This window comes from Lynx rufus, unplaced genomic scaffold, assembly GCF_022079265.1.
Source record: "Lynx rufus isolate CCGP_SWC_20201006 ecotype Redwood Valley unplaced genomic scaffold, mLynRuf1.p SCAF_2, whole genome shotgun sequence".
NCBI classification, from domain to species: Eukaryota; Metazoa; Chordata; class Mammalia; order Carnivora; family Felidae; genus Lynx; species Lynx rufus.
This window is the reverse complement of record NW_025814834.1, coordinates 189,495,854-189,518,633: the sequence shown is the minus strand read 5'-3', so window position 1 is coordinate 189,518,633 and position 22,780 is coordinate 189,495,854. Positions and strand designations below refer to the sequence as shown.

Here is a 22,780-nt window from a genome sequence, read left to right as displayed (position 1 = left end):
AAGCGATTTTAAAGTTTAGGAGTTTAATGCACCACCTTTACCAAGTCTTCATTCATACCATTGCTTCCTTCATTCCTTCTTCAGATTAGTGTAGGGGTTGATGCAGGAGTCAGTATGGGCAGGACCTCAGCCAATTACTTCAGTTCTTTCCTGAGCTTCCCCCTGTGGAGGCTAGTGGGACCTTAGATCCAGAGACAGAATTTCGGGTTATATTCAGACAAGAGATGAAAAGTTTAGGATTTAAAGATGGCAGTTATTTTATTTTATTTTTTATTTTTTTTAATTTTTTTTTTTCAACGTGTATTTATTTTTGGGACAGAGAGAGACAGAGCATGAACAGGGGAGGGGCAGAGAGAGAGGGAGACACAGTATCAGAAACAGGCTCCAGGCTCTGAGCCATCAGCCCAGAGCCCGATGCGGGGCTCGAACTCACAGACCGCGAGATCGTGACCTGGCTGAAGTCGGACGCTTAACCGACTGCGCCACCCAGGCGCCCCAAGATGGCAGTTATTTTAAACAAGATAATACAAGTAAGCTGAAAATGCCATGCAAATGCAAAGTTTTGTGATGAGTATTTTTTTTAGTGTTTATTTATTTTTGAGAGAGAGAGAGAGAAAGAGAGTGTGCACAAGCGGGGGAGGGACAGAGAAAGAGGGAGAGACACAAAATTCAAAGCAGGCTCTGGGCTCTGGCTGTCAGCTCTGAGCCTGATGCAGGGCTCGAACCCATGAACCGTGAGATCATGACCAGAGCCAAAGTCAGATGCTTAATTGACTGAGCCGCCCAGGTGCCCCAGTGATGAGTATTTTTAACCAGTGATCTAGCTGCCCCAGCCTACCTTTGGATGGGGTGAGTGGGAATGGCCACTGGGAAGAGTGGAATGACCTTCAGGTGACTGAAGCAATCCTGTAGAAAACACTTTCCCTTCACCTTTCCGTGGGATGTAGCATCTCTTTTCCTTCTTAGAAACCACAAGTTCTTCATTCGTCCAACAAATATTTCTTAATTGTTCCTAACCACAGGCTAAGGTGGTGGTGCATGTGTCACCAAAACGCACATAGTAATAGTCAAAGCAAAATATGTGTAATGTTTGTTGTGTGCCAGGCAGCTGTTGAGGTTCTTTCTGCAAATTAACTCTCAAAAACGTCACTAGGGTGTCTGGCACACAGTACTGGCTGGCAGTGAGGACCAGTACTCAGGAATTCCAGTCTCAGCAAATTTGTTTCCTCTCTTCCACTCTGCCCCATGCATCACCTGCACTGACTTCCCTGTGCCCCGTGCACTCGATTCCCTCGGCCCAAGGTGCCCATCTGGTGCAGTTCCCCTCACATGGCACACTTTCTTTCTTTCTTTCTTTTTTTTTTTAAGTTTATTTATTTATTTTGAGAGAGAGAATACATGTGAGTGAGGGAGGGGCTGGATGAAAGGGAGAAAGAATCCTGAGCAGGCTCCATGCTCAGCATGGAGCCCAGCGGGGGGCTCGATCTCAAAAACCATGAGATCATGATCTGAGCCGACATCAAGAGTCAGATCCTTAACGGACAGAGCCCTCAGGAGCCCCTCATGTGGCAAATTTAGTCCTCCTCCATCCTCAGCTCCCATGATTCACCTCTGTACAGTCTTTCTTGAACTTCCTCCCCTCCCCTCCCCTCCGGCAATCTCTTTCCCATTTGCTGCCAAGTAACGTTGTGTATCCTTCTAAAATAGCATCCATCGTATTTTATTGTAATTTATCTATTTACAAAGTTTGTCTTCTCTTTGTCTCCTGAAACGACTGGGAATCCCTCAAATGTATGTTCTGAAGCTGGCCTCCATACATAGTAGGCCTCCAGTTAATGTTTGGATGATTGAGTCAAGGGCATGAGAAGCTAATTTGAAGCGTATGAGACTTTTACTGTAACTAGGTTCTGTTTGGGAGATCATTTTTGGCCATGTAAATGTTTTTGTGATGAGCCATTCTATGAGGACAGAGCCACCAGTGTAAATTAAGTTCTTTGATCACCCACAGGTCTTTACAATGGCAGTTTATTGTCTCAAAAAACAAGTATAGTCACAAACTCAGGGATAGACATCGAGACCAAAAAGATGCACCTGACCTGGAAATGAGGGTGTGTGGCAGTGTGTCTCTTAGGAGCAGAATGACTCAGCATTCCTTGTCTTCCTTTCAGAGCTGAAACCTTGGTGGCCATATGGCAATTTCTAGGTCAGGTTCTTTAAGTTAAGGTGTTCTGGGATATTTTTCTTTGGTTCTTTGTTGTAATCAGCTGAGTAAGATGTAAGTGCTCAAGTGGGAGGAATCCGAACTGAATTTGATGAAGTGGTCGTGTCGCAGCCTTCCAGAAGATGGCAGAGGCCTCACAGAGAAGGGATGGTCTCCCATTGCTGTGCAAGGAGGCCCTAGCAGGCAGGGGTACATACTGACCTGTGCATAGAGGTTGATCTTTGACCTCGCGCTCTGCCCAAAGCCTGGGCCTGACACTCTGTAATCTGAATAAGCTACCATACAGGACTAGTGGAAAAGTCTGAGAGTGGATGGAAGCATCTGCCATATACTGTTTCTAAACCGACGTGAGCACTGAATGGATACGCCTTACCGCATGGGTCCACATTTATATCTGTGGGCCAACCTCAAGGACTGAGGATGGACTGGATGTGTACTTTATGATTCTAACGGTAGTTTTTAGGGATACGTCATGAACTGTGTTGGAAGGAATTCTAGAACCAATAGATTGGGGTCCTTAGTAGATCTCAAAGCCTTACTTACAGAGTTCTGAACCACCTATTGCTGTTACCGTAACACTTCCTCCAAATTTGTTAGGATTGACTGGTGGAAGGGGTAGAGCCATCATCAGAGAGGTCCACGTAATCCCCATCCCTCCACACGTCCTTATCACTCCCCTTATTAGCAGGGAGTCCAGTGACATCCAGGTATGTCAGTGCTAGCCTCACCCCATTCCACCCTCTTCTCCAGTGCTTAGGTACGCCAACCTTACCCACTTTCCTGAGACACGTCACCTTATCATGGGTTTATATTGTTTTAACACATAACTACAACATGATCTGAAATGTTTAATCTAGTCCCATTTGATCCTTCACTCTTAAAAAGTAACTCAAGCGATGCCTGGGTGGCCTAGTTGGTTGAGTGTCCGACTTTGGCACAGGTCATGACCTCACAGTTCATGGGTTCAAGCCCCACATTGGGCTTTACACTGACAGTGTGAACCTGCTTCATATTCTCTGTCCCCCCCCCCGCCCCTCCCCCCTCACGCACTTGTGCACTCTCTCTCTCTCTCTCAAAAATAAACTTTAAAAAAATAAAAGTAATTCAAGAAGATCCCCCCCCCACCATGAGAAAGTGATAAATTTAAATTAGTTACTTTGCATTGAGGAACCAACAGGAATAATGGAATAACTATTTCTGTAACTCTGTTATTAATGCTTTCATATATTTTATGTGCCTTCATCTTCACAACAGTCCTTCCCATTCACAACTGTTGCCTGCCCAGTCTGTGCCAGGCACTGTGCTAGGTACTGGAGATGTGATGGAGAGTAAGAACAGTCTCCATCCTCATTGTTGGGATTTCGTTCATTCTTTTGGTCAACAAATACCTGTTGACTACCTACTATGTGTAAGGTATCATTCTAGGTACCAGAACAAAACAGGAAGAAATCCCTGCCTTTCCAGGAAATTAGAGTCTAGATGGGAGAGATAGGATACAAACAAGATAAGTAAAATATATAGTATGTTGGTGAAAAGGGCTAAGAAGGAAAAAGCAGGGAAAGGGGATGGCATATTTCTGGAGGCAGGAGAGGAGATGCAATTTTGGATAGGGTGGAAGGGTGTTCCTCACCTAGGAGATGATGTTCAGCTAAAGACTTGAAGGAGGTGAGGAAACAAGGCATTTAGATATCTGAGATTAGAGTAGTTTAGGCAAGAGGGAGTAGCAAAGCAATCAGTATGGCCACAGCGGAGTGAGCCAAGGAGCAGGCCCTGGGAGAGGAGGTCAGAGAAGTGGAGAGTGAGGGGAGAAGAGCCAATATATCGGGCCTTGTGGGTCATGGAAGGACTTTGTATTTTACTCTGGATGAACTGGGAATCCATTGAAGGGTTTTGAGCAGAGGGGTGACATGACCTGCCTTATGGTCACAGGGTCACTCTGGTCACAGTGTTGAGAATAGACTGATGGTACCAAGGGCAGAAGCAGGGAGATTGCTGAGGTCGTTGCTACAATTTGGGTGAGAGATGACGATTGTTGGACTAGAATGATTTCAGGGGAGGAGGTGCAAAGTAACTGGATTTGGGGTAGATTTTGAAGACAGAGTTGTCAGGATTTGCCTACTGGATCAGATGTTGGATGTTCAGGAAAGACTAGTCAAGGAGGACTCCAATGTGTCTGTCCTGAGCAGCTAGAAGAATAAAGTTTGCCATTTACCCACCTGGAAAGGATGTAGGAGTAGGTTTGAGCAGGGGGTGAGGATCAGGACCGAGACTGAGATGCCCGTTAGACATCCAAGTGAAAATGTCAAGTAGGCGGTCTGTTATATCAGTTGGGATAAAGGGGAAAGCCCTGGCCCGAAGATATCAAAAGTAGAAGCATCTCCACATACCTATCAAGGGAGTGACTTCATAGAAAAGAGAAGAGGTCCAAGGACTGGGCTCTGGGGCACTCCAGTTAGTGGTTGGGGAGATGAGGAGCAGCCAGGAAGGAAACCTAAGTATAAGGGATGAAGAAATCCAGGAGAGAGGAATGTCCTGGAAGCAGAGTGGACAAAGTATTTAAAGAAGGAAGACGTGATCAGACTGTGTCAGATTTTGCTGATAGATCAGGTTAGATGAGGAGTGAGAATGGACCATTGGATTTAGCAACATGGAGTTAGCATTAGTGTCCCTGATAAGAGAAGCTTCATGAAATAATGGACAACAATGAATATACACACTGTCTTAGGAGTTTTGTTATAAAGGGAAGGTGAAAAATGAATTAGTAGCCTGCTATGAACTGAACTATTTCTCTCTCTCTCTCTCTCTCTCTCTCTCTCTGCCTTCTGATGATACAGCAAGAAGGCAGCTATCTGCAAGCTAGGAACAGGGCCCTCACCAGAACTCAGTCGTGCTGGCACCCTGATGTCAGATTTCCAGTCTCCAGAACTGTGAGAAATATATGTCTGTTGGTTAAGCTCCCCAGTCTGTGGTATTTTGTTGTAATAGCCTAGCTGACTAAGACCTTGCTCAAAGGGGAGATGGGTTTGAGAGTCTTTCCTTAAGACAGAAAAAACAGTGTGTTATATGCTGGTGTGAATGATCCAGTAGAGAGAGAGAAGTTGGTGATGCAGGGGAGGTGGATTGCTGGAGCAGTGCTTTATAAGTGAGAAGGAGGGATTGGGATCTGTTACATATTTCAAGGAATTGGCCTAAGCTAGGAGCAAGGATGCTTCAGCCATTGTAAGAGGGAAGATAACCTACAATGGCCCAGGTGCCAGTAGATGGATAGATGTGCTTGTGGGAGCTTATAGGGAAGTTCCTTTCTGATTACTTCAGTTTCTCTCATTGAAATAAGAAGGAGGGAGAAAGTAGCAAGAAGAGAAAGTGAAATCGTTCTTTAGGGTCAGGGAGAGTGAATGGACCAGGGAAATAGGGTGCTCGCCAGGCAGCAGTAAGAATGCCTTTGAGACCAGTCGGCAGGTTTTTGTATTTTTTTCTTCATGTTCCACTGCACAGGAGGGAACACGAAGTAGGCAGAGTTGGATTGGTCTAACCAGGGATGTGGTTCAGCCAAGCAAAAACTAGGTGCAAGATCTGAGGATGTACCGTAGATTTGAAGATGCATGCTATGGTGCTTTCCTATGAAATTTAAATAGGTTAAGGCAGGAAGTGAGGGTCTGAAGCGAGGGGCAGTAAAAAACAGGGATCTACACATGGTAGTTCCTAGGGTCAAAGTGGGGTCAAAGTTTGGCTGGAGTTGGGGGTACTAGAGAGAGTAAGCTGGAAAGATAGGAGACGGTGTTTGGAGACAGGAATTATGATGATTGCATCAAGTGTAGAATGTAACCCGGAGTGGTGGCTGAGTTGGGGTGGTGGACTTCAGCCAAGGACTTCCATCCTTGGAGGAAATGAGGTCAGGAAACAGAGGCATGGGCATTGGAAGAATTCTGCACAAGGGTACTGAAATCAGCATTAGCTGGGGCAGTGTTGAGGGGTCAATGAGTCAGGAGCTAAAGCTTCAGAGACAGAGGTGGGTGACTGGGGTCCCTAGATGGCCTGTACAAGTGGAGTGCTGTGCAGTCTGATGAGAGCTGAGCTGGGAGTTTTAGGGGAGAGAGAGGAGGAAGGTCTGGAAGCCACAACAAGGAGCGCATCTCTCCCACTGGCAGGTTCGGGAATCCCAGGTGCCAGGAAGAGAGCACAACCACAACTGGGAAGGACCATTAGGGAAGTGGGTTAACTGGGGAGAGTCGGGGGTGAGCCACACTCAGGAAAAGAGGGTGAAGGGAACACTCACTGTAAAGGTTGAGGATGGGGGATTTGCTGCCCGTTGAGTCCCAGAGGACACCGCGAGGTGGAAAGGGGTGGAAGATGGGAGTAGAAAAGACAATGTCAGAGCCAGGTGGGGATTAGCGTGTAGGGAGATGAGGTGGCCTCGGAGACTGGAGTCTTGGGTGACTGATGTGAAAGGGATAAAGGGCTTGAGGAGATTTGTCTTCGTGGTTGCAAGGAGGCTCGTTACGGTGAGGTAGGGCTGGGGAGGGTTTGGGAGAGGGCAGGTTGGTTTCCTGGGACCCTTCCATTTTACGGATGAGGAAACCGACACCCACAGAGACTTGTGTCTTGCCAAGTTGTTGAATGACAACGAGGCATTTTTTTTAAGTTTTAGATATTTATTTTGAGAGAGAGAACGCATGCATGCTTGTGCACAAGTGGGGAGGGGCAGAGGGAGAGAGAGAGAATCGCAAGCAGGCTCCACGCTGTCAGCACAGAGCCCAACACGGGGCTTGATCTCACGAACTCCAAGATCATGACCTGAGCCGAAATTAAGAGTTAGGCACTTAACTTAACCTACTGAGCCACCCAGGAGCCCCTAAATGACAAGGAATTGAATCACGTCTCTGACTTGGAGACTAGCACTTTATCTCCTTCGTCATAATGGCCTTTCATCTCAAGTTGTCTTAACTTCTTCCAGTGCTTTTGCAAATACATTCACCCTGGGATATCCCTGAACTCAGTGCTTGTAAGATGCCAGACCTTGACCATAGATTTATTTCTGAGAGGTGAACGTGCATTTATTAGTTTCACACATTTTTTCTGAGCCCAAAGGCACCATGAGTCAACATTTCCTTTCCGAAACTTTCCTTGATTCTCTCTCAGAGATTATCACTAACCGCTCCCTCCTCATTCACTGTCACTGTGCCCTGACATATATACCTGTTCGACCACTTGTGTTATAATCAGTCACCTCCTGTCCCCACCCACTACCCAAACCAGACTGATAACTCTTCCTAACACCCAGGTACTCTGTACAGAGCATCGACAGCATTAACCACAATTGTGTGTTGTCTTTCTTCTTAAATTCCAGGGATATCATCTGTTTCACCCACACCCCTCTACCCCCGTGCCCAGCCCTTAAGATGGTGCCTGTTCCTTAGCTGTGAGTGGCCCTCCAGTGTCCCTGTTGCCCTCCCATTTGATGGCACTGGGACCCCACTTCTAACCATCAACACCCGAATCTCTGAGGGCTCTCTCCGATCCCAAGAGGCCACTTGGCCCATACATGCAAGGCCAGCCAGAAGGGCCAGGAAATTAATACCACGTCCCCGGAGCAGCTTTCAACCAAAGACTGAGTTGGTGCACAAAAATTATCAATTGCCAACTCCGTCACCCCTCACGTGGGATAACTGAGGCGTGTGCACTAAACTATTTCTTACTGTTACGCAGCAGGATTAAGCCCTGGTTGCCAAGGCGGTCCCTCACTTAATAACATACCCTCTATTTGCCACATTCCCTTCTTTCCTCTCGCACCCGTGTTTCCTGAAATTACCATCCTAATAATAAACTTTTTGCACCTGTCTCGGGAGCGCTTCTGGGGACACCCAAACTAACAGTGGACTCAGCCCAGAGTAGCTGCTAAATAGATAATTGCTGAATGGATGTGTTGAGTGACAGACTGAATGTTTACGTTGTGTCTGTATGTCCCTAAGGAGACTAAGCTCCTCATAGGCAAAGATCACCTGGTTCAGCTTGGTATTCCTGCTTCATAGTGTGTGTGACTCACCCCAACAGTTCACTAAAGGTTGAATTGAATTAAATGACCTGAAAATAGCAATTGGTGGAGAACAAAAGCAGCCACTTAATGACTGTGGGTTTTAATGAGGTGGAGGTAAGACCTCTTTGGGCCTTGTGACAAAGAACTTTAAAAGGGAAGGAGTGGTGATAGCATCTCCTTAAAAATAAAAATAACTTCCTTCTAAGAAATAACTTCCTTATGGGGGGGGGGGCGGGTGGAGGCTAGAAACACGCAGGGAAAGCCTGGAACATCATCGAGAGGGGCCAGGTCATGTTTCAGATGACACATCTTCCTTATAACACGATGAGATCATGTGAAGCGCTCCGTGGATCATCCACTTACTTTACTTCTACTGTCGATTCCATTCTGACAACTTTCAGAGCTTCACTACCAGCCACTGTTACACAATCCTGAGTCTGGGTGGCTCACTCTGTTAAGTATCCGACTCTTGATTTCGGCTCAGGTCATGATCTTGAGGTTCATCAATTTGAGCCCCACATTGGGCTTTATGCTGACGGTGCGGAGCCTGCTTGGAATCTCCTGCCTCCCTCTCTTTCTGCCCCTCCCCCGCTCTTTCTCAAAAATAAACGTTAAAAAAATATATATATATATATGTATATGCATATACATATATATGTATATATATGTATATATATGTATGTATATATATGTATATATATATGTATATATATATATACGTACACATACATATATATATATATATGTGTGTGTGTATATAGGGGTCCCGAAAGCTGCCGTAAGTGAGGTCCTTGCTTGCCATCATCCTATAGTGTCCTGTGATTTTCTTATCTCCGCTGCTTGCTTTGTACATGAAGGTTTTTTTCTAGTGCACTACAAACCAGTTTACTTTTTTTTTTTAATGTTTACTTATTTTTGAGAGAGAGAGAGAGAGTACGAGTGGGGGAGGGTCAGAGAGAGAGGGAGACACAGAATCTGAAACAGGCTTCAGGCTCTGAGCTGTCAGCACAGAGCCTGACGCAGGGCTTAAACTCACAGACCACAAGATTATGCCCTGAGCTGAAGTCGGACACTTAACTGACTGAGCCACCCAGGCACCCCTAAAACCAGTTTACTTTTGAAGCTTTCTCTCATGAAGCCAAGGATGTGTGCGTCTGTGCGCATAGGGTGGGAGGTAACCCATTATGCATCAGTCAATGTGGAGACTTTTAAAGTCAGATCTGGGCGCCTGCGTGGCTCAGTTGCTTAAGCATCAGACTTCGGCTCGGGTCATGAGCTCGCAGTTCATGGTTTGAGCCCCACGTCGGGCTCTGTGCTGACAGCTCGGAGCCTGGAGCCTGCTTCAGGTTCTGTGTCTCCCTCTCTCTCTGCCCCTCCCCTGCTCGCGCTCTGTCTCTTTCTCAAAAATAAACATTAAAAAATTTTTAAAAAATAAAGTCAGATCTAAGGCAGGGATCCATATGACAAGAAATCTTTTGTTTATTTGTTTATTTTTAATTTTTTTAAAGTAATCTTTATATCCAGAATGGGTCTCAAACTCACAACCCGGAGATCAAGAGCCACACACTCTGCTAACTGAGGCAGCCAGGCGCCCCAAGGAATTTTTCCTTTAAATGAGATAATATATGTGAAAGTTCTTAGCAAAGTACCTAAAATACAACAGATGCCCACTAAAAATGCTAGCCAGATTCAGATCTGAGTGGCCTCACCTCTGACTATCTGTGCTTCTGTTTCCCTCTATTGATGTGAATGGTTGAGAATGGTTTTTAATATTGAGAGCTCTACTTTCCAAGAATGATTTGCTTCTTTCTAAACCGATTTCTCTGTATTATAAAGTACATGTCTTTGCTGTTGTACATATAAATGCAAAAGTCTAGTTTTGATTAACTTAATTGAACCTGATATGTGAGTTAGAAAAAAGCAGGCTCGGTTCTTTGGAAAAAGTTATCCCATTTTTCTATCCTGTTTTTAATGCAGTAAAATATTTCTGAATGTAAATAACAGACATCAAAAGGAAATCAGAATATACTAACCCATGAAAGTAGATTATTCTTTTTAGAAGTAATATGAAGAAAACATTGTTATGGCTTTAAATGGTTGATTTAGATCAGATTGGCTGTTGGCCACTGTACTAACTAGTTTGGGGTCTGATCTTTTTCACTGTCTTACTGACTTGTTTGGGGACAGAATGATATAGTAAAAAAAAAAAAAAAAAAGTGGTTTGCGGCTGAACAGTAAATTTCAAGCCCAATGTAGGAGTCTGGGAGAGTCTGAATATTCCAGAAACAGTTCTGCTCCCTTCCTCCTGCCCTGTCACCCAAGTCAAGGTGATGCCCAAAAGCACTGGGGCACTTAGTCACATGAAATCCCTTGTTATTTGTTATTTGAGGGCAGGAGCCTCTCATTGCTGAGCGCTTTCCCTCTATCTACAGGCTGCCAAGCAGAGCCCTGCCCTACCTGATGTCCTGCATCAGCTCTTTATTCCCTTGGCCTGAGGCCTTTGGATTGCAGTGGAAATGTTAAGGACTCTGGGAAAGGTGACACATTTAGGCTGCATCCTGTATTAAGCGTATCAGTTCCTTTCCTGAGAGCAGATATTTGAATGGGGAGAGGGGAAGCCATTTCTGAGTGGTTCAAGGTCTCAGAGTTCAGCAGCAGGTTTGCCAAGAGCCAGTCTTAAACTCAGGTTGTTCTTGGCCACGGCCGTGTGGAACTGCCGTTCGCAGTGAAGCCACAGGCCAGCAGCAGCCTCTTGTCTACTACTTCTAGAACCGACGATTTCTTTAGGTTTAGACGGCAAAGAGAACAGGAATGACCGGGGCAAGGGAAGATGCCCACAGCAAATATCGCTGGAGCTGTGGACGTGGGTGGAGGCGGAGCTGGGCGTGCACATGTAATTCCTTAACCTGTCCCACCCCTCTCGGCACAGAGCTGGAAGCAGGCACGGCCAGAGACCACACCTGTCTAACTGCTTGGTAGAGTCTTTTCGGCTACACTTAACCCCCTTCCATTCTTCATTTATTGAAGGCTCCAGTTGGAATGAGCCAGGCCCAAAGATTTACCTTTGGGGAAGAGAGATGAAGTTCTGGTAAGATTTCCTAGGTGTACGTGACTCTGCTTGAGGCCGCGCTGTCTCCGTCCACGTGTGGTTGATATTTCCAGAAACGATTGAATTCTTTTCTTCCCATTTAGAAGCTTCACTGTTCATGTGTGGCCTCGTGTTGGGATTTAAAAGCCAGACGGTTCTGCTGCTTCTCGTTTCTCTAGGTCACTTTTCTGTTGCAAAGCCATTTTCCTCCCCAGCGGGCACGAAGCTGCATAAGTTGTCCTCGCTGGCTTCATCGAATGTGCAGTGATGATGCCAGCGCCTCACGTGTGTATGGCACTATATGGTTTTCAAAGCATTTTTGCTCATATTAGCTCCTCGTGTGATGTCGTCTCAGGCTGTTGCTTTTGCCCTGCGTGTTTACTCCCCATTTTCAGCAACATGAATACTTTTCTTTCTTTCTTCTATCAGTTTTGAGGATGCTATACGGGGTTTGCTCTTTTTTTTTTCTTCTTCTCCTTTTATGTTATTTTCCCCAATGGCTGTAAGTGGCAAAAGGAAAAAGCCTGTATAAATGATACTGTTTTCTGACGGCAAAGGGAAGATAACCTAAATGCTCTTTATAAATCACCCCTGAGAATTCTGTTCTAGTTCCTCGGGTTCACGCTATCCGCAGAAGTACTAAAAACAATTTATCTCCGTGATTACGCCGACCCCCTTTTGTTGCATTGATGAAACATCTTCTAGAACGCAGGGGAAACTATGCAGGTTAGATCCATGTAGTCGTTTTGTGGTTTTGGTTTCTTTGCTTGTTTACTTTTGTTTTGCTCTGAGTTTTTGTATTGAGATTCTTCATCCCCCCCAGTGGAGAAATAGTGATTTCATGAGCATCTTTTGTGTTCTCCGAATTCTGTGGTTGTATAGCGTGTCACTTATGAAGTAGAAGGCACTTGGGTTAAAGCCTATAAGATGGTTCTGACACTGTTTAAATTTTATTTTTTTTTTAATTTTTTTTTAACGTTTATTTATTTTTGAGACAGAGAGAGACAGAGCATGAACGGGGGAGGGTCACAGAGAGAGGGAGACACAGAATCTGAAACAGGCTCCAGGCTCTGAGCTGTCAGCACAGAGCCCGACGCGGGGCTCGAACCCACTGACCGTGAGATCATGACCTGAGCCGAAGTCGGACACTTAACCGACCGAGCCACCCAGGCGCCCCTAAATTTTAGATTTAAACACTGTGTTTAGATTTTCTTTAGAGCCTGGTAGAGACTCCTTTAAGGTTCACGAAGCCTGACCAAGTAATTCCCTGAACTCACTCCTCATTGCCCTACCCATCCCATTTCCTGCCTCTGTGGTTCCAAACCTATTTCCCTGGGGCCTCTCAACAATTCAGCAACCATCAAGTGCCTATCATGCACCAGGCACTGTTCTAAGGGCTGGGGATACAGGAGTGAACAGACAGACAAAATAATGCTCATGGATAGCTCTATCTCTTGGGGCTACAGAAGATAAACCAAATTATGTCTTCTGCATGAAAGCCCTGCAGATCCATGAAGACTGAACTGCTGATCCTCTTGAGTCTTCACTCCAAGCTGATACTCCCAGTTTGCCCGTGCCCTTATGCTGTGTGGACCAGCTCTCTTCAGATGCATTCTGATTTTGTTTAATATTGAATTGATTTTTAGCAGATTGATATTTTTTTAAGAGTTTTGTTGTTATAAGGAGAATATGCACTTGGAGACATCTTGGAAAATACAGATAAGTAGAAAATAGGAAATTACCTATAATCCCATTACCCATTGTTCAAATGTTGGTATATTTCCTTCTAGTCTTTTCTAACTTGTATTTATAATTTTGTGTCCTGTTTTTTTCCACTTAACATTGGCATTTTTGCATTTATTACATTCATGAAAATCATTTAAATGGTTATATAATATTCCAGACATATTTTTATCTTTTTTTTTTTTTTTTAAGTAATCTCTATGCCCAGTGTGGGGCTGGAGCTCACAACCCCAAGATCAAGAGTCACCTGCTCCCCTGACTGAGCCATCCAGGTGCCCCTCCAGATAGACTTTTCAAGGTTAAGTCATAAAAGACTAGTAAGGATTCCTTAAGTGAGCTGCACTGCTTCCTTTTTATTTCGTCTCCAGCCTTGAAAGACACTACACTTTGAGTAATACTAGTGCTCCATCGAAGGAAGATGCTGGACTATGTAAATCTCCTGTGGATTCTTCTAACTTGGATTATTCTTGATATGTTGCTTTTCTTTTCTTTCTTTTCTTTTTTTGTTTCCTGTTCATTTTTTTGTGTTTCCTCATGATCATGCTCTGCCCATTTGTGTGGAGTGCGGGGTTGACTGTAGCTTTCTTGTTACTACAGGATATCCAAGTGCCATTTTCAAGGCTGTCTCCCTGCTGGGTTGAGCCTTGAGTCTGTCAGAACCAGTTCTTCTGGTGGGACCAGACCGTGGCAAGCATAGAACTCACGCTGGCCCTTCGATTGCAGGTCTTCAGCTGAACCAGAAGGCACTTACCACTTTCCCAGACGTGGTGCTTGTGCGGGTGCCCACACCCTCAGTGCAGTCAGACAGCGACATCACCGTCCTGCGCCACCTGGAGAAGCTGGGCTGCCGCCTGGTCAACCGCCCACAGAGCATTTTAAACTGTGTCAACAAGTTCTGGACTTTCCAAGAGCTGGCTGGACATGGGGTTCCTATGCCAGACACCTTCTCCTATGGTGAGTGTCCTTGGGATTGGAACCTAGCTTTCCACATCACCTGCATCTCTATGTTTTTTTTTGCCCAGAAGCGCTCCAGTATCTTGGTTTTCAGTGTGAATCTGTTCCTCTTAGGTGGTTCAACATCTTGAGTTTTTCACATGGCCGTTCCCTCTGTCTGAAATGCCTTCGCTTCTTTCTGTCTGTGATTCACTCATTCTACATGCATGTGGTAGGCACTATGTGCCAACCCCCATGCTAGGTACTGGGCTATAGCAGCAAGTGAGACAGAGTCCTGCCCGGAAGGCATTCCCAGTTCACCAGAGGTGGAGCACGGCAAGTAAACTGGCCGGGTCAGGGCAGTGTAACAAGTGCCACGGTAAGAGCCAGGGCAAGGTGGTACGGGACATGCAGGAGGGCTCCGCATGCAGTTTAGGAGATGTCGAGGAAGGCTTGCTGAAAGAGAGAATGTCTGAACTAAGCTGAAGTTATCCAGCTAAAGCACTGGGGACAAGGGGGTTCCCTACACAGAGAACAGAATATAGATCAGCCTGGAGGCAAGCGAGAACATGACGGATGGGTGGTACATAACATAACAGATTATGTAGAACATAAAGGTGATGGAATTGAGATTTAAACTAGAACGAGTAGGGGGCGCCTGGGTGGCTCAATCGGTTAGGTGTCTGACTTAGGCTCAGGTCATGATCTCATGGTCCGTGAGTTCAAGCCCTGCGTCGGGCTCTGTGCTGACAGCCCAGAGCCTGGAGCCTGCTTCAGATTCTATGTCTCCCTCTCTCTCTCTGCCCCTCTCCCGCTCACACTTTGTCCATCTGTCTGTCTGTCTGTCTCTCTCTCAAAAATAAATAAACATTAAAAAAAATAAACGGCATGGGAAGTGGAGTAGGGTGAATCCTAAGACTAATGGGAAGTTACTAGAAGGTGTTAATCAAGGGGGTGGCCCAATCAGACTTTAGTACTTCATACTTTGGCTAAAGTATGAAGAAGGAATCAGACAGGGGCAGAGTAGAGACAAGGTGGCAGTAGGGTTTTTAAACTGTCAAAGTGGGGGGCACCTGGGTGGCTCAGTTGGTTAAGTGTCTGGCTTGATCTCAGCTCACATCTTGAGCCCAGGGTCATGAGTTCAAGCCCCACAATGGGCTCCATACTGGATGTGAAGCCTACTTAAAAATCAGTCTGTCTATCTATCTGTCTGTCCATCCATCCGTCCAAGTGAGCAGTGATGATCTAAACTAAGGTAGCCATAGTAAGAATGAAGATATGTGAACAGATTCAGAAATTATGAAAGAGATCAAAATAACAGGCCATGATGACTGGTTGGATGTGAAGAATATACAGAGGACTCCAGAGTGACTCTGGTTTCTGGTTTGGGCAACCAGATGTGAAAGCAAACATTCACTGCAACTAGAAACACCAGGGAGGAGAAACAGGTTGGTGGGGGGCAGGGGTGGGGTGGTGAGGGGTTATCAGGCAGAGATGATTTCAGTTTGGGACACATTCTTTTTGAGGCGTCTATAGTATGAGCAAGTAAGAATACTCAGTAGGCAGGAGATAAATGGATCTGGAGCTCCTGAGAGAGGTGTAATTTAGGGAAGCGGATTTGGAAACCTTCATTAGGTTAAGTGAAGTCACAAGAATGGATGAGATTGCTTCAAGGAGAACGTATAGAATGAAGAGAGTGCTGAACTCTACACTTAAAATGGTTAACATTTTATGTATATTTTACCACAATAAAAAATAAAATTTAGTAAGAGAGGGTTCAAGAGGGAACCCTTTAGAAAATGGGTAAAGGAACACATATAGGAGACCAAGCAGGAGCATTTGGAGAGGTGAGGAGGGAAGGGAGAGATGCCAGATGCCAGTGGAAAGAGCATTCCAGAAAGGATGAGTGTTCTTTGGTTCTGAAAGGACAGGTGTGTTGGGTAAGTGATGGGGAGAAAAGCCCATCAAGGGTCAAGGATGAGGGAATGAATGAGAAGTGAGAAGATGAAAACCCGTCTCAGTAGCTGATGGTAGTTAAGGGATGATACAGGAGCAAGGATGGCGATTTTGTTTGTTGAAGATGGGAGAGAACTGGGCATGTTTAAAATGGCGACAGAACTAGGAACGGGGAGGCTGAAGACCCGTCAGAGAGAGCACACTTAATAGCACAAGAGCTCCGAGGAGGTGAGAGGGAGAGGGGTCTAAAGCACAGGTGCAGGGATGGCCTTGGATAAGAAGGACCCCTCTTTCACTGTTGTATACGGGAAGGAAAAAGCATAGCTAGAGACGAGTTAGATATGTCAAGGGATGTCAGGAAGTTGGGATATCCCTTTTTTTTTTTTTTTTTAAGGAGATAGAAGTTTATTAAATACACTGCAAGGGAGCGGCGGGCAGGAGAGAGACTGTCTGCGGGAGTTCCTTTCTAATAAAGTGTACTCTTCGTGAGGATGTTCCTGATTACCTACACGGCCTCACCATGGTTTTGTTTTAATCATTAACACTTTTGTAAACAAGGCAGATCTTATTAGTATGCCAGGGTATTTTGCTTTGCAAAAATTGATGAACTATAATACCACCTGTGGCAGGCAGACTACTGTCCCCCAGAGAGGCGAATGTATAGAAAATCACGGACACTTATGAAACAATTTAGAAAGATTTTAATATACATTATTATTCATATTTTAAAAATTAAGAATTAGCGTATAGTGGAGGTAATTCAGGCTTTTGAGTCATGCCTTAACTGGTGAGACAAATCCCCAGGCTTAGTTTCTTTGGGCATCGGCTTTCTATTGTTGTACCGCAAAGTACTAAAAACTTAGCAGCTTAAAATAACACCTGTCTAGGAGCACCTGGTGAGTTGAGCACCCAACTCTTGATTTTGGCTCAGGTCATGATCTCAGTGTTGTGAGATTGGGCCTCACGTGGGGCTCTGCCCTGGGCTTGGAGCCTGCTTGAGATTCTCTGTCTTCCTTTGCCCTGCCCCCTGCTCACGCAGCCTCTCTCTAAAAAAAAAAGAGAGAGAGAGAGGGAGACATCCATTTATTATCTCACAGTTTCTGTAGGTCAGAAGTCAAGCCACAGCATAGCTGGGTTCTTGCTCAGGCCTCACCAGACTGGAATCAAGGGACAGCTGAGCTGTGGTCTCATCTGGGGTCTGGGGTCTTCCAGGCTCACTAGTTGTTGGCATTTAGTTCCTTGCAGTTGTAGGACAGAGGTGTCTACTACTTTCTTGCTGGTTATCAGCTGAGGGCTATTCTCAGCTTTTAGAAGCTGACTGCTGTCCCTGTCACATGGCCTTCTTGACAATGGCCAAGGACAATGTGCTCCTTCAAGGCCAGCAGGAGAGTCTCTCTGACTTTTCACCTTTCCTTAAAGGACTCACCTGATTATGTCAGGCCCACCATAAATCCTCCCCCTCTTTATCAACTCAAAGTAGACTATTAACCTAGTCACAGGAATATCCCATCATATTCACTGGTCCCTCCCATACCCAAGAGAGGGGATTATACAGGGCGTGTAAACCAGGGTGTGGGAATCTTAGGGCCATTTCAGAGTTCTACCTACCACAGTCATTTTCTTTTTTAATGTTTATTTTTGAGAGAGAGAGAGAGGGAGCATGTGCGGGGGAGGGGCAGAAAGAGAGGGAGACACAGAATCTGAGGCAGGCTCCATGTTCTGATCTGTCAGCACGGAGCCTGACGCGGGGCTCGAACCCACGAACCGCGAGATCATGACCTGAGCCGAAGTTGGCTGCTTAACCTACTAAGCCCGCCAGGTGCCCCCTGCCACAGCCATTTTAAAGGGAAAGATACCTGCCCTGCCTATGGGATTGTTAGGAGGATCGCATGAACTAAAGCAGGTGCAGCCTTTGCCACACTGAAATACTTGAGGCGCTCCAGTTTCCTTGTGTCTCTACTCCTGCATATAGTATAGGTGCCCCATGCATGTCTGTCAGATGGAATGGGTTCGAATTGCTTTAATCGGGAACACGAGGCCTTGAAAGACATCCTACAGAAGGGGCACTGCGGGGCTGACCGCTCCCGACCATTAGCCTTACCTTCACTGACGTTTACCTTTTCTTGGCAGGTGGGCATGATGACTTTTCCAAAATGATCGATGAGGCTGAGCCCCTGGGCTACCCGGTCGTGGTGAAGAGCACACGAGGACACCGGGGTCAGTGCTGCTCCTCCTGGACTTCCGTTAGGGCCGCACCTCTGCGAGGGCAAGACCCTCATTGGGTGTCGCGGAAGCGCTGGTTTAGAGAAGCGGAGTGTCCCCTCAAGGGGCTCACAGTGTAGTCCTTCCTCTGTCCCCTCCTCTCTGTCCCCACCGTCCTTGCTTGGTCAGACCCTTCTCATCCATCCCCTGGACTCTGACTGGTCTCTCTGACTTCAGCGCCCGTGTGTCCTCTCTTCCTTGGAAGTGATTTCTCTGAAACCTCTGTTCTTGTCACTGCCTTGCTAAAAAGCCCTCCCGAGAGCCCTGTTGCCTGTTAGACAAAGCCCATATTCCGCTCTGTAGCTCCAAAGGCCCTGAAGCTTCAGCCTCCCTTTGTAGCCTTCTCTGGCCCCGTGAACCCTCATAGTCCACCGCAGACTACTTCTCATTCACCAGCTAGACCGTGCGCTGTCTTCTCTTTCCTTTGCTGGAAATGCCATCTTCCTCTGGCACCTAGGGATGCCACCTGTAAAGGCCAGCCCTGGCTATTGTCTCTTTCCCCTCCACACCCCCGGTCTCCCTGCCTCTCTGCCAGGCAGAATTAATCATGTTTCTGTAGCACGTTGACCGTGCCTCTAACAGTACTGCGCTTTATGACAGTTACGGGTGTATGTGCCTTTTCCCCCTCATTGGCTGTGAGCTGCTCAGGGTTGGGAACTCAGTCCCAGAGTCCTGCTCCGGCGCTCCATGCATAGCAGGGACTGGTGCAGCAGGTGAGCAGGTACCCCCTGATGCAACCCAGATGGCATACTTAACTGCTCAGGGCATCTGCAGCGAGTGGAGGCACCGTGAACAGACATGTCCTGAGCAGTTCCTGGGATGTAGGGACTGGGCGGTGAAATTAAGTGGATGCAGTCACTGCTGTCAGGGAGCTCCAGTGTGCAGAGAGTAGAGTTGCAGGGTAGCCTTGCAGGGTGATGGCCACTGTGGCAGGCTCATCCAGCACCCGCTTGTACCCAACAGAGGGGGACCAGCTCTGCCACGAGTAGGGTGGGCTTTGCTGGCAGGAGAGGAGACTTAGGCTGGAGTGTGCAATTCGAATTGGAGGAAGGAAGTGCAAAAACAGAAGTAGATGTGAGCAAAGCAACTCGTGGGAAACAAGGACACTGTCGAGGAGAAAGAAGAATGAGTTTGGGGGGCAGAGTGGGGCCCTCAGTGCTATTTAGATATGCTACAGTCCTGAAGTTCAACATCCCATTTCTTTTGTGCTAAAATATACAGAATTTAAAATTCAACTAATATTATTAGCCTGCAGACTGCCAGGGACTGTTCTAGCCTCTGGGGATACAGAAAGGAACAAAACAAAAACTCCTGTCCTCAGGGAGCTCATATTGTAGAAAGGTAAGAAAGACAATAAGCAGAAATTAAATAAAATACATCGTATTGTCAAACGTTTCAAAAATTGAGATTGTAATTCACATAACAAAGAGTTCACCATTTTTTAAGTGTACAATTTAGTGGATTTTAGTACATTCACTGTTGTGTACAACCATAGCCACTATCTAATTTCAGAACATTTCCATCCCAGAAAAAAACCCTGTATCTATTAGGGGTCAATTGCAATTGCCCTTCCCCTCGTCCCTGGCAACCACTAATCTACTTGTTGTTTCTATAGATTTGCCTGTTTCGAACATTTCATATCAATGGGATCACACCCTATGTGGTCTTTTGTGTCTGGTTTCTTTGACCTAGCATGATGTTTTCATGGGTCACCCATGTTATAGCGTGGAATAGTACTTTGTCCCTCAGTAATACTCTGTTGTATGGATAGACCACATTTTGTTTATCTGCTCACCAGTTGATGGACATTTGAGTTGTTTCCACTTTGTGGCTATTGTATATAATGCTGTGATAGACATGTGTGTAAGTTTCTATGTGAACATATGCTTTCATTTCTCTTGGGTATCTGCCTAAGCATGGAATTGCTGGGCCAGTATGGTAACTCCATGTTTCACTTTAAAGGAACTGCCAAACTGTTTTCCACATTGGTTATGCCATTTTGCATTCCTACCAGCAGTGTATGAGGGTTCTAATTTCTCCACATCCTCCCCAACCCTTGTTTTATTCATTCATTCGTGATTAGTTGATTGATTTATTGATTTTTTGGGGGGGAGTAGTAAATAAAACTTTTTGATTGTATATATTAATTTGAAAGCTTGCAGCCTGAAAAGTGAGCAGGTTTAACTCTTAGAATATACATGTATGAATGTCCTCTTTGCCTTGACAAATAAAGAAAATAGCCCCCACACTTCCACCATAAAAGCAAGCCACAAGCCAAAATACATGTTTTTCAAGCATTAGTGATGTAGAGGCCCACTTCATTTATTTTACATGTTTTTTTAAGATATGGATAAACAACATAATATCAGTTTCAGGTATGCAATGTAATGATTCAATATTTGTATATATTGCAAAATGATCGGCACAGTAAGCCCATCACCATACAGAGCTACAGAACTTTTTTTCTTATGATGAGAACTTTTAAGATTTACTCTCTTAGCAGCTAGCAAATATGAGATTTGTTTTTACTCTTGTGGTATCTTATCATGGTTTTGCTTTTTATTTCCCTAATGACTAATGATGTTGAACATCTTTTCATGTGCCTGTTGGGCATGTGTAGATCTTCTTCAGATAACTGTCTGTTCAAATCCTTTGTTCACTTTTCACTTGGACTGTTGGTCTTTTGATTGCCGTGTTAAGAGTTCATGACATACGAACATAATTGGAACAGGTTTTTTCCCTACACTGTAGCTTTTCGTTTTCACTTTCTTGATAGTGTCCTTGAATGCACAGAAGGTTTTGATTTTGATGGAGTTAAATTTGTTTATTTTTTTTTTCCTTGGGTGACTTGTGCTTTTAGATGTCATTTTCTGGTTGCTTAATCCAGGGTCACACAGATTGACACCGGTGTTTCCTTCTAAGAGTTTAATAGTTTTCACTCTTACAAATGGGTCTTTGATCCATTTTGAGCTAATTATGTATATGGTGTGACAAAGAAGTCCAGCTTCCTTCTTTTGCATGTGGATATCCAATTTCCCCAGTATTACTTGTTGAAGACTATTCTTTCCCCCATTGGATGCTTTTGTAACTCTTGTCAAATATCACCTGACCATTGTGGGCTCTCAGTTCTACTCTATTGATCCCTATATCTTTTTATGCAAGACCACACTGTCTTCATTACTGTAACTTTGTAGTAAGTTTTCAATTGGGAAGTGTGGGTCCTCCAACTTTGTCCTTTTTTTTTTCCTCAAGATTGTGTTGGATATTTGGGATCCCTTGCATTTCCATATCAATTTTAGGATCAGCTTGTCAACTTCTGCAAAAAAAGAAGTTGGACTTTTAGTGGGGACTGCATTGAATCTGTAGATCAATTTGAGGAGTGTTACCATCATAACAGTATTAAGTCCACTGGTCCCTGAACATGGGATGTCTCTCCATTTATTCAGCTCTTTTTCTCAAAAATGTTTTATAGTTTTCAGTGATAACGTCTTCTACTTTTTTGGTTGAGTTTATTTTTTTTTTATTTTTTTTTTAACGTTTATTTATTTTTGAGACAGAGAGAGACAGAGCATGAACAGGGGAGGGGCAGAGAGAGAGGGAGACACAGAATCGGAAACAGGCTTCAGGCTCTGAGCTGTCAGCACAGAGCCCGACGCGGGGCTCGAACTCACGGACCGTGAGATCATGACCTGAGCCGAAGTCAGATGCTTAACCGACTGAGCCACCCAGGCGCCCCTGGTTGAGTTTATTTCTAAATTTTTTGTTCCTTTTGATGCTATGGAATTGTGTTCTTAATTTAATTTTCAGGTTGTTCCCTGCTAGTGTAATATATAGTATCTTAAGGGAAATGGGTTGGGAGTAAACAAATTATAGCAGCTATTAAACTTTAGTATGTGGAAATAAATCTGAAGAAGGCAGTGGGATGGTACAGGCTGTGCCCTTGAGAAAGTTACTAATCTTGTAGACCTTTATTTCCCTCTACTGTAAAACAAAAATAACTATCCTGTTCTAATGGCTTCATAGGGCTAGTATGAAGTGTAAATGAAATAATAAAAAAAACAGGGTTTGGCACATGGTAGATAATTAACTAATCTTAGTCCTCTTTCCCACCCCCTCCCTCTTTTTGCTCTGTGCCTAAAAACTAACTGCAGGGTAAGCCCCATACTGGGACCTGCCAGCAACCAAGGAACCAAGTCGCTGTATCTAGCCCCCATTTCTGCTGAAAATCCTACCTAATGTCCAGGGAACCCCCAGTGCCTCTAATTGAATCCCAGCCATCTAGTGTCAGTTGCCAGATCTCCTGGTGCCAAATGTGCAGTGATGGAGACGTGTGTTGGAGGTTACTTCTCAGTCTCCTAAGCCACTAGGGCCTGAGATCCATCATCACTCTTTTTATTAAGATTTCAGAAGGGTCCCAGTCCTTTTAAGGTGGTTACACACCTCCTAGGAAAACCGTGTCTTCTTTTCCCATATTTGCTAACAAGAAGGCTCAGACTGGGTATGCTCATGTCAGATTTGCAGACATCAGAATCTCTTGCTCAGA

The 22,780-nt window shown here is 45.1% G+C and overlaps 1 protein-coding gene across 1 annotated transcript in view; it reads left to right on the top strand.

Annotated features, from left to right (window-relative positions):
- The window catches only part of RIMKLA (ribosomal modification protein rimK like family member A), a 29,965-nt gene that overhangs the window by 2,698 nt on the left and 4,487 nt on the right, over nucleotides 1-22,780 (top strand). Inside the window, exons 2-3 of the mRNA XM_047082206.1 lie at nucleotides 13,810-14,040; nucleotides 18,106-18,192. Of these exons, the coding sequence (XP_046938162.1) occupies nucleotides 13,810-14,040; nucleotides 18,106-18,192 (318 nt within the window). The remainder of the gene's footprint in view (nucleotides 1-13,809; nucleotides 14,041-18,105; nucleotides 18,193-22,780) is intronic.